The sequence below is a fragment of the Vespa crabro genome, chromosome 1 (genome assembly GCF_910589235.1).
Source record: "Vespa crabro chromosome 1, iyVesCrab1.2, whole genome shotgun sequence".
Taxonomy (NCBI): Eukaryota; Metazoa; Arthropoda; class Insecta; order Hymenoptera; family Vespidae; genus Vespa; species Vespa crabro.
In genome coordinates, this window is record NC_060955.1 from 23,907,395 (window position 1) to 23,919,900 (window position 12,506).

Sequence of the window (12,506 nt, forward strand, 5' to 3'; positions counted from 1 at the left end):
AATTTTTGATATAAGTTATAATTCCAATTATATTTTGATAAAATCAAATACATATTTGTTAACCTCAAAATAGATAATAATAATGCATATAGATAAATTAAAATACTTGATACACATTTATTTCAACTAATATCGTAATTTTTAATGGCTTTACAATATTTGTGTTTATTTTGTTCGCATTTGTTCATATTGTTCATATTCGGTGTTATAACGTTATCGCTCTATCATTACATAACATATATTATACATATAAATCGACAGTGAAAATTAAGTAATTAAATAATTAATCAGATACGCACGTATTCATAATTTGTACGACATATGTTTTTATACTTTTGTTCGTAGATATCCTATGTTGACACTTAATACGAATATATATATATATATATATATATATATATATATATATATATTTAAATTTCTAAAAATAAAACTTAACAATTACTATAAAAAATACATAAATATCATATTCATATATTCTTAATTAATTTTTGATTATTGTTCGATAAAACAAAATAAACGTATTTTATTATAAATAAGACAAACATGTAGCTTATTTATACTGAGCCAAAGTTAATATATTATTTTCTAATATTATGATAATATTATGTATTTTTATCTGTATTGCTGTAAGAATCAATTCATAATCACCATTATATTTTTACCTATTATATAATTCTTTCAATCAACGATTTTTTAGATTCTATTTCTGCTGATTTTTCATTATGAACCGGATTTTGAGAATATAAAATTACAGCATTACTAACCATGGCAATAGATATTACTGTATTTATAAGAATAGGTATATCAAATATAATCCAACATAAGACGGCTGTAAATACTAATTCTAATGCGCTAGCAAATGTCTTTAATATAGAATTTAAGTTTTTTAAGAAAAAGCTTGTTATAATGCCAATAGCCGTATTATTTAGCATAATTATTATTACTTTGGGTTGCATAAAAATACTAGATCCAATATTATTAAATATATTGGTAACATTGGTTTGACATGTAAATAATATTAAAAATACTATAACATTACATAAAATACTATCTATGTACATGAATACATTTTGTACAAAAATATTTATATTCGCTCCTTGTTTAAGCAAATATTCATTATAAACGCCAGCTAAGCATGAACAAAAAGTCTGTAAGGTAAAAATATTTATACTTATAACTCATTTGCAAACAAATAAAAAAAAAAGTGCTATATCAGACTAACCTGAATAAAGATGAGATAAATATTTTTATTTAGTACAAATTTTGTACTAACATCTTCATCCATACTAATATTTACATGTTTTATCATACAACCAAGCGTCAATAATAACAAAGACAACCACTGCTTTACAGATAATTTTTTTTTAAAGATGAGCTGAGAAGTAAATAAATATTATAAAATGACTGAAATAGAAAAATATTTATTGATACATACCTGAAAAATAATTCCTGTCATAACAACCCGAAATTGCAATAGAACATAATAAGTTGTTGGATCAAATACAGCCAAATTGATAAATGCCAAATTATTGTACAGGCAGTATAAAAATGAAGGTATTAAGTACAATAGAAGCACTAAAAATGTAGAATTATCAATTAAAAGAATTTTTTTTTAATATTTCTAAATTGTTTACATGGAAACTTTCAATATTATTTGACTAAATCTGATTTATTTATCAAACATTACATACCCCTTTTATGTATTACTATCTCTTGGAAAAGAGATAATATTTTGTTACTAAAAATAAAGACAAAAGTCAATGTTTTCAAATAATATATTGAATCAATAAAATCAAAGATTTGCTTTTCATTGTACTTACTCTTTCCAATACAAAATAGCCGATACAATTAATTTTAAAACTTCTGTTAACAATACCACTGCTACAATATTATATTCGTATTGACCATTTGTTTGAGACCATGTTACAATAATTCCTATAATATATATATATCAAGATAAATGATATAAGAAGCACTTTGATTTTGGTTATCGAAAAGTACATAAAGATATATATAGATTATAAAATTATGAAATTATGATATTACAAAATTTAATGTACTAATAATTACAATTATAGTATATTAGTACATTAATAAATATACTAATACAAGGAACGAGTATTTTGCGTTATATGATTTTGCAAAATATCTATTATTATTTTACTGAAGAGATGTCGAGTATAGCAACACAAATAAAAATCTAACCTTAAATTTACCTTGATTGATAAAAAGTGCCATGTAAGAAAGAAAAATGACAAGACTCCATCTTCCGGGAAACAATTCCCCCCAATTTGTAGATATCATTTTATAATTACTCTCTTTTATGGCATTATTTTAAATATAAAATATTAGAGTCATGTTGAAATCACAAGCGGACATTAAAGGGTCGCCTTAACTATCCATTCGCTCCCTACTCTTTTCTTTCATATCAAAAAGTAATCTTAATATTCTTTATCAGTATATTTGTAACATATATATATATAATTTCTTTTTCTTTTTTTTTTTGAAATTTGAGATAACAAAGTAATAATTCTTCTGATAAATACGATATGACAATCCATTCGTTATTTTGTATTTCCTTTTGTTTTTTTTTTTTTCCTTTTTATATGAAAATGAGGTGAAAAAATAGATAAATATACGATATTTATATTTGTTAATAAACAAATATAATTAAAAATAAGTTGCTCACTTATAATTATTTATTATACATCGTCTATAATACATATACTCTTATTTACATTTCCAAAATGATATAATGAATTTTCTTATATAATGTTTCATCTATCATTAAATAATCATTCTATCAATACGTGTGATGTTTACATAATCTTTTTTACTTACTTAGATATATCAAGATATTCTTTTTTGGAAGCTCAAACACGAAATTTACGTATTGTACAAATAAGATATAGCATACTATAAACAAATTTTACATGTTAGTATTTTCTGCTACCAAAAATCATAATATGTTTAGATTAATACAAACCAATGCATTTAAAGCAGTCTTTTTCTATTAAAAGTGCTCAGCATTTAATTAATAAATAAACAAATAAATATATTAATATAAGACTGTAGTTAACAGTATTTACTAATCTGATTATAAAAGTAATAAATGTATTCTTTTCTGTGTGAGACCATAGAAAATTATTAATTATAAATATTTTATCAAGATGATGATTTTATCAATATTCTTAATTAGATTTTAAGAAATATTTTGCCTTACTTTGAAATATTTGTGTGTGTGTGTATATATGTATATTGAAGAAAAAATGAATAATTTTCCTAATAGCAAATATTTTAGACATGTCTTATTTATCATAAAAATGGTAATTGTATACGAATAAAGGCAATACAAAGTTAGTACTACTTTCTTTGAATTTGTTTAGAAGATTCATCTGTATATTGTATAATTCATATAATGTTGAAATTTTATATATATATATATATATATATATATATATAATATTCTATATATATATACTAACTGTGCCAAATATCCATTTGGCAAGTGGACATTTTTATATAATGTTCAAAGAGAAAGCATGATGACAAATTTTTTAAATTTAGAATTAAAAGATATTTTGAATTTATTTCTTTTTATCTAAAAAAATTATTTTCAAAAATTATCAGACAGTACAAAACATATATGATTGCATTATATTAAGTGAAAATATCTTTCAAAGTAATTATTAGTTTGACTCTGGTAACTACATCATTGTAAGTTAATATCTTAAGTACTTCGAATAATATGAATTACTAAAAGAATAAACAAAATTTCATACATTTGTATTTATATCATGACAATTACGTTATATTTACAAATTTTAGAAATTAATTAAATTTGCAGTTTAATTATACTGTTTCTCGATTTTTGTTTTAAATATGTTAAGCCCTCAGTCTTATATGTACATTATGCATTGAAAGCTTGCTAAAGTCTATTAATAGAACCATAGTTTCTATCACAGCCAGTTTATACAATTTTCCAAGAAATGAAATGAAATGAAATATGTTTTTTCATACAGCATACTTCAAATATAAATATAAAGTGTATATGTGTTAACATTGTTAAAGGCAAGATGATTATATGAAAGCCATTAAATGTTATAGTCAAATATAAAATCTCATATTATATGGACATATTTTCTTGTGTCCCATTTATAATGGTTTATTAGAAATAAACCTTATGTTTTCTGCATAATGTACAACATGACAAATTTTTGACTAGACTCGGGCCATTAGATCACAACACAAGTTTTAAGGTATCCCTATGATAGAATAAAAATCTAGATTTTCTTGTTTTGATGTATGAAATATGAACTTAACAAAAAAAAATTATGTAATTTCGTTATCATTAATTATAAATGTTATCGCGGTCTACCGACTTTGTAGTACCTTATAAACTTTATTATGTTAACTATTAAAATAAATATATATTGTATTAAGCAGATAAACATTCATGTTTTATATTTATATAAGATAAATTAAAAACTTTAAAAATATTCAAATGAATTCCTTCTGCAATTAAAGTAATATACTATAATTCAATTATTGTACTCATTTAGAACTTACATTAGTTAGATGTTTTCAATTGTTTTAGAATTTGTTGTGTGATTAATTTAGTTGCTTCACTTGCATTAGGTATAAGAAATTTATCCATATCAGAAATCACTGTATCATTATATTGTGTAGTACCATATTTGAAAGTAATTAGGTCTGAATGTCGTTTTCTAGATGTTATTTTAACAATACTAGTTAATGGACGTTTAACGATTACGTGTGCTGCACCCTTACGTTCTTGTATCTCACGAAGTACAATGAGATGGCTATCGGTAATTAACAATAAACTATAACAGAAAAATACGAAATAAATATATGCTTTTACATATTTCTGTGATAAGAACGTTCGAAATTAAAATTTTGTTTACCTATCGCAAAGATCTCCATTAACTTTAACTTCTTGACACTTGAAGGAATGTAATAATTTAGGATCTTTCATCCATTGCTGGATAGATACAACTTCAATAGGTTCCTCACTTTCATTATTGGTCATTGTCATATCTAAACAAAAATTTTGGTCATTTAAATAAGTTAAGTCATATCTTAAAAAGAGTTAAGCACTGATCATTAACTCACCTAGTTCTTGATCATCATCTATACTAAAAACGGGTGCCGTTTTTCTTGATCGTCTAATGTATTCTAAATCTTTATTACCCTTTATATCCATATTGCTATTAACACTTGCAGAAGGATTAACAATATAATCGAAAAGTTTCCCTTTCACTTTTTGACTCTTTAATCTCATTACCATACCAATCTTACCAAAAAGATCAGTATTATTGTTTTTCGTTTTATCTGGACTTGCTTCGTTTGAATTAGTCTCAGACATGTTGGCATTACATACCAAACAATGTTGTGAATTATGATCGACCAAACTGGAAACCACTTCATCTCCAAAATATTCATGTATTGCTAGAGAATTTTAACAAAATCTTGTATAATTTTGTATTTACTTCATTAATAATAAAAAGAATTTATTAAATATATTTGATCATACCTTGATACCCTAAAGTAACCATACTCACATATTGAGTGTGTTTTTGTAAAAAAGAAGCCACTACCATATGAGTATATCGATCTTCCTCTTGTCTACCACTACCTAAAAAGCAAAGATGTTCTCCTCCTGCGTGCGAACCAACAGCTAATGCTTGACGTTGTGCTTGTAATAATCCTTGTACCGCAGTAGCAAATGCAGATGGTTCTTGAAGCATCTAAAATAATTAACTTATTGGATAATATTTATTTACAATAAAAATAGTAATAATTAACATACCAAGTTACAATCTAAATGAAATGCAGTTGGCAAATGCCCTGCGTTATACTGTTCTGCAGGTCGACAGTCCACTAAAAAAAATCTAACCGATTCAACAGAATTATTAGACACGGACGAAGTTTCAATTGCATTTTCTACTAATTCTTGAGCCGATACTGGTAAACATAAAGCATGCGATATCAATTTATTTTCATAATTATCACCAAACATTATAGGGTACAGATCATGTTTAAATGATGATGGCGTTTTCATTGCGTAATATTGTGCTAATGAGCAAAAATCTGTTACATCTTCAGCCTCCAAAGCACATGGCATCATTGATATGGCATCTATTATACTTTGTTTATCATCATCTTTCATGCTTAATATTTGTTCTCTGTACAAAAATGAAAATAAAAGTTCGATCTTATATATAATATTTATATAATAATTGTATAGTTAACAAAGAAATTAATTATATTCTCTGACCTTGCATTTATTACCATTATAAGAGAAAGAAACAACATGAAAAAAGGATCAGCTTGCATAAAATATAAATCCCACATTGTACACACTGCTGGCAAGGAACATACACCAGCGAATAAAGTATTCACCCAACCTTTTGTGTACTGATCAGGTGATACCCTTTTTGTATCCAAAAAAGAACACAATTCTGGCTCATGGTATAACAACAAAAGTCGCAATACAGAACTGTATATTTCACCTCTGTGGAAGATAAAAATATATGAATGATATTATACACTTTTTAGATAAAATTTATATAATAATGAATTTTGACCTTGGAATATATAGTTCTTTTATTGCCTCAAATAAATTATATGTTGCGGAACGTGGTAATTTTAGAGCTACCAATGGACCTAATAATTCTAACCAACCATTTCCTCTCTCATATTGTGCCACCTTAGTTTTACAGTAATATGTTATAATTGATTCCAAGTCAGAAACAACAAAAACCTTATCTTCATCGTCATTTCCAAGTTTTGCTATATTAATGGAAAATATTATATGAAATAATATAAAAATTATCAAATCAATAATTATCTGTAAAAAATCAATTTATACTTTGGAACAATAAAAAAAAAGAAAAAAAAAAAGAAAACAAAAAAAAGAAGACAAAAATGGACTCACCAACAAATTCTTGACAATCATCTCGTATAATATTTTGTTCTGGCAAATCAAAGACTTCATTGAACTGACTTAGTTGATTACCTCGATCTGTAACATTTAAACATGCTTGCCAAACATCTGGTCTTAGATCTTCCGGAACTGCTTGACCTTTACAAATTGCATATATGTCAGAGGCAGACGGTGCTTCCGTATCAAGCAATGCTGCTTCTAATTCCAGTACCCTATTTAATTACCAATAAATTCCAATTAAACATATTAATTATCCAGATAAATATTTTTACTATCTCAGATACTTGTAATAATATTTAAAATTCAATTTTAATAATATTGATATATATACTATAAATTGTGTGTGTGTGTGTGTATGTGTGATATAAAAAGTATATATATATATATAGACAAATAGAGGAGAGATAAAGAAGCTTAAAATCAAGTGATAATATTCATATGTAAATTATTGGATATAAAAATATGGTGAGATAAACCTCATGCATTACCATATTTATTATTTTCATTATTTTCACTCATAATACGATAATGTAATTTAATAGAATGTTTTAACGCATATCTTATTTAAATTGTTTTTATATATCGATAATGTTATCTAAATTCATATATTAAAAATACATATATAAATTAAATAGTAAATAATCTAGTGAATATCACAACAAACATACGATAAATTGACAATACGTATGAATATTAACAAATCAATTAGATTGTTTAAATTTAATAAACACAGAGCAACGTTAAATCGCATAATGTATAAATATCGTTACGAAAATTAAAGATATTGAAAAATAATATGTTGTTACAAAGACGTACCACGTCTTGCCTTCTTCTTGTATTGCCATTTTGATAAGTGTCACAATTAAAACGTGATACAATATTGGCTTAAAAGAAATAACGTTTTCTAATTATATTTATTTGCATATACTGTATGCCTCCGACTAATAAGCATCATCCGAAAAGTTTGATAACTTTTGTGACGATTCTCAAACTTCATAACCTCTTTAAAATTTAACAAGCTTCTGGTATGAAAGTTGATAAAACACCGTTCCTGTTGACAGAACATCTTTCCGGGAAAATCTTGCGCATGCGCATAGAAAAGAGCGCATAATCGTTGAACGTAATACATCATTCAAATGTATATCCTTAAAAATGAACGACGATTAAAATTAATAAAAACAATATTAACGATTAAGAGATTATTTCGTTAAATATATCATATTTATTTTAATTAGGCTTATTCTTTTTTGTACTTTTATTGTTTCACAAGAATGTTTATGGACGAACGGATTAAAAAAGGTAATTACCATTTCTCGTTATCCATCATTGTGCTTAAATAGAAAATAGAAGTAGAAAATTTTGAAAAATTTATAATGGAAAAATTGGAAAATAATAAAATTGCTTTGTAATCTTTAAAGTTGAAAAAAATAAAGAGAAATAATATAAAAGCAAAGAGAAGATAATCCATGACAACGAATAACAGCGACAACTTCTCGAAATGGCGGAATGAAGAACTAAACGTAAGCCTTAAACATTTTATAGCGCTTCTTAAGGAGCTGAAGTGGTTCACAGAACGATTGTGATTAATCGTAGGGTGGAACGTAGTTGTAGGAAATGTACATGATTTTCTGTATTGGGACTTATTAAAGTGAATTGGAATGAACTAGAATTAAAAATTTCTTTTCTCTTTTTTCTTTCGTAATACGTCATTCCGCATGACCACGCAACTCTGGCTATCTAAACGCTCTCCAACAGCGTATCGGTGAGAGCAAACGAGAAGCAATTTATAAAGAAGAAATAAAGAAAAAAGCAATTTTGGAGAGTAATTAGATTAATTTCAATAATAAAACATGCCAGCAGCAAACAGTGTGGGTAGTATAACCAGCAGTGCATTACCAAAATGGCAACTCGCTTTAGCGGTAGGAGCCCCGGTAGCTTTAGGACTTGGCTACATGTATTATAAAAGTAGTACAAAGCCATCCTCTAAACCAGAACGTGGTAAATCAAAATATAGCTCTCGAGAAAATGGTACTAAGACTGACAAGCAAATTTCGATAGATGAAGATTGCAATTTAAAATCCGAAAATGCATCACAAATCGAGGTTAGAATACCATCAGGATTTTCATTGATCGTGGAAAATATATAAATAAGATTTAACGAATAAGGATATATGTATTAAGACACACACACACACATACATAATATCATAAATGTCTGATTTATAAAAATACGTCTATTAATTTTTATCATCCTTTTGGTATAATCCATTAAGTCATGATATCATATATACTTAATTTAATTAGTATCAATTGCAAAAGTGCTTATTTGATATTTACTCAATTTATTGGATTCTTTTTAAAATGATGTTGTCATATATCATACATTTCTTCATGTCTTATTACATTATATAAATTGTTAAAGAAACTTATAAGATATAATTGAACATTTTCGATCACTTAAAATGAAAGTTATTTTATTGTAGACTCCTTTAGAAAAGGCCCAAAAATTCAAGGATGAAGGCAATGTTTACTTTAAAATGGGAAAATACGATGAAGCAATAGCCTTATACAATAATGCTATCGATACCTGTCCAAAAGATAATAAGGAAGAACTTGCTATATATTATCAAAATAGAGCTGCAGCTTATGAACATTTGGTAAAAATTTTGTTCAATTCAATTACTCCAATTATAGGTGATATATATACATGAGATATTACTTTATAGAGAAAATATAGCGCGGTAAAAGCGGATTGTACAAAAGCATTAGAATTAAATCCAAGATACGCAAAAGCATTTTTACGTAGAGGAAGAGCTCTAGAACATAGCAATGATTTGGAACATGCCTTAGAAGATGTTACTACAGCTTGTGTTTTAGAAGGATTTGTCAATCAATCTGCTTTAACAACAGCGGATAGAGTTCTAAAACAACTTGGTAAGTTTGGTAAAAAAATTTAATTTTTAATAGATTAGATTACATTAAAATAAATAATTATTATAATTCTCTATTTGTAGGTAAACAACATGCTCAAGAACATTGGGCAAATAAAAAGTTTGTCCTGCCAAGCAAACACTTTATCAAAACATACATCAATTCGTTTCATAATGATCCAATTTTTCCTACATCCATAAAGTTACATTATGATAATCCCTCCATGTAAGTATTCACAAATGATTATGATTTATTTTTTTTGATGATTATATTTTTATGACAAATATTTAACAACATGGAAACTTATAATGTTTGTATTTTTCTTTAATGCTGCAGAGGCTTTACAAAAATCATGAAAGCATTAGATGATCAAGATTATGATAACATAATATCACTTTGTACAAATGAAATTGATAGCGAACAATTAGACGTCCTACCATGGAAAATGGAAATGTTACTTCTCAGAGCAACATTTTATTTACTTTTAGGGAAACATGATGCGGCATTAGAAGATTTTGAAAAAATTGTAAATTCGACTGATGCATCTAAAGAAATAAAAGTTAATGCTTTAATCAAAAGAGCAAGCTTACATATGCAACTTGAAAATCCAGAAAAAAGTTTCATTGATTTTGATTTAGCTGTTAATATTGATCCAAATTGTAGTGATATTTATCATCATAGAGGACAGGTAATGTGTCCGTTAATTAAATTGTATAAATGATATATTTTTCAACACGAATAATTAAATTTTATATTATATATACATATAGGTAAACTTACTTATGGAAAAAATAGACGAAGCAAAAGAAGATTTTCAAAAAGCTGTGGATTTAAATCCTGATTTTGGACTAGCATATGTACAAAAATGTTATACAGATTATCGTTATGCCATAGTCAAAAGAGATGTACTTTTGGTAGAAAGTTGTTTAAAAAATTTTGAAAAAGCATTTGAAAAATTCCCTGACTGTCCTGAATGCTATACATTATATGCTGAGGTATATTATATATTCTATAACCATCATATATTATATGGATTAATATTTTATGAATTATTGTATAATATAGATATTGTCAGAAACGTTGGATTATGTGAAAGCAGATTCGTATTTTGCTAAAGCAATTGAAAAAGATCCATATAATGCCAGTATATATGTGCATAGAGGATTATTGCAGTTACAATGGACTAATACCACTGATAAAGCTATTGAATACATAAACAAAGCATTGAAGCTTGATGACAAATGTAAATTTGGATATGAAACTTTAGCAACGATAGAAGTACAAAGGTATATATAATTTTTAATATAAGTCTGATGCTTTTATAATCATGTACTTTCTTTTATAGAGGAAATTATAAAGAAGCAATAGAACTGTTTGATAAGGCTTTAGCACTAAGTCGCACATCAATGGAACTTACACATCTTTACAGTTTAAGGGATGGAGCAAAAGCACAGCTTACCATACAAGACAGATTCAGATCAGATGTTAAAAATCTACAGAATATGTCGTAAAATCTTTCACGTTTTTATGTCAAGAAAATTGAAATAGGTATAATACATAAAATAAAAAAAAAAAAAGAAAATGTACCAGTTCTTTGCTCGTGCAAATGCAAAAGCACACGTTCCTATATGAAGCTATAGTTTAAATTTTATATTCATAGTATTTCCATTGCAATAATTATTATTGCATATAAAGTTAAACAGCTTTGATTGATTAATATCAAAAAATATTGAAATTTTTATAAATGTATTTATTATTTGCACGGTTTTTTCTTGTGATGTATATACATTATAACTCTTCAATATTTTTACACGATTTTATGTTGTTACGATTTAATTTTAATATTCTTCATAAACAATCTTTCTATGTTGTTAATATTGCCATATAGTTTACTTAGTTTACATTTTTTCAGAGATAATTCCTAAAATATCTCACCTTTTATAATATTCTATAGCATTTAATTTACAATTAAGTTTGTTATGAATAACAATATTATATTCTATCAATTGAAAACATTTCCCACTACTGATGAAGTATTGAACAGCCTTTATACAGATAATTGCACTTTTTAGATATCTTTATTTTAAATGTATTTTGTTTATTTTTATGTATTTAATATATATGTGCGTATATATATATATATATTATATAAAAATATACATATGTATGTATATACATATATATATCCTCTCAATTTATAAAAATTCTATAACAGATAACATTATTATTTTCAGCTTTGTTTTCTAAATCCAGTATTTATGAAAGGCTATACATCTTTCATTTCTAAAAGTATGTTAAATTGTTGTGTAAAATTTCTATTAATATATTTTATTTATAATGTTTTAAACTTGTATATTTTTTATAGATTAAACGATAAAGAAAAAACACTGAAATTAATTGTAACTTATAAAATATGAAAAGTATTAATTTTTCTTTTCACAAATTAAAAAAAAAATAAATAAATAACACGTGTTGTTCAAAACAGATAATAAACTCTAATTGTGAATTGAAATAAATCTTTTGTATTATCTTGTACATAAAATTACAGAAAGTTTTTAAACAAGTTATATACAATTTATACAATAGACTTAATAACTCATAAGCT

At 25.6% G+C, this 12,506-nt stretch overlaps 3 protein-coding genes across 3 annotated transcripts; 1 reads left to right on the forward strand and 2 right to left on the reverse strand.

Moving 5' to 3' along the window:
• Positions 1-93: 93 nt before the first annotated feature.
• LOC124422240 (UDP-galactose transporter senju) lies at positions 94-2,449 on the reverse strand. Its single transcript, XM_046958435.1, has 6 exons — positions 2,220-2,449; positions 1,824-1,938; positions 1,695-1,741; positions 1,439-1,578; positions 1,226-1,378; positions 94-1,151 (listed from the first exon to the last, which is right to left on the reverse strand). The coding sequence occupies exons 1-6, from the start codon at positions 2,305-2,307 to the stop codon at positions 669-671; spliced, it is 1,026 nt and encodes a 341-aa protein (XP_046814391.1). The 5' UTR covers positions 2,308-2,449; the 3' UTR covers positions 94-668.
• Positions 2,450-2,684: 235 nt separating this feature from the next.
• Positions 2,685-8,060, reverse strand: LOC124422956 (TBC1 domain family member 23). The gene is made up of 9 exons (XM_046960125.1): positions 7,787-8,060; positions 6,962-7,182; positions 6,612-6,816; positions 6,302-6,538; positions 5,834-6,209; positions 5,558-5,771; positions 5,137-5,472; positions 4,929-5,061; positions 2,685-4,847 (listed from the first exon to the last, which is right to left on the reverse strand). Exons 1-9 carry the CDS (start codon positions 7,813-7,815, stop codon positions 4,574-4,576), a joined length of 2,025 nt encoding a protein of 674 aa, XP_046816081.1. The 5' UTR covers positions 7,816-8,060; the 3' UTR covers positions 2,685-4,573.
• Positions 8,061-8,467: 407 nt separating this feature from the next.
• Positions 8,468-11,483, forward strand: LOC124422962 (mitochondrial import receptor subunit TOM70). Its single transcript, XM_046960136.1, has 8 exons — positions 8,468-9,072; positions 9,454-9,627; positions 9,697-9,904; positions 9,985-10,126; positions 10,238-10,589; positions 10,672-10,896; positions 10,967-11,187; positions 11,247-11,483. The coding sequence occupies exons 1-8, from the start codon at positions 8,821-8,823 to the stop codon at positions 11,410-11,412; spliced, it is 1,740 nt and encodes a 579-aa protein (XP_046816092.1). The 5' UTR covers positions 8,468-8,820; the 3' UTR covers positions 11,413-11,483.
• The last annotated feature ends 1,023 nt before the right edge of the window (positions 11,484-12,506 follow it).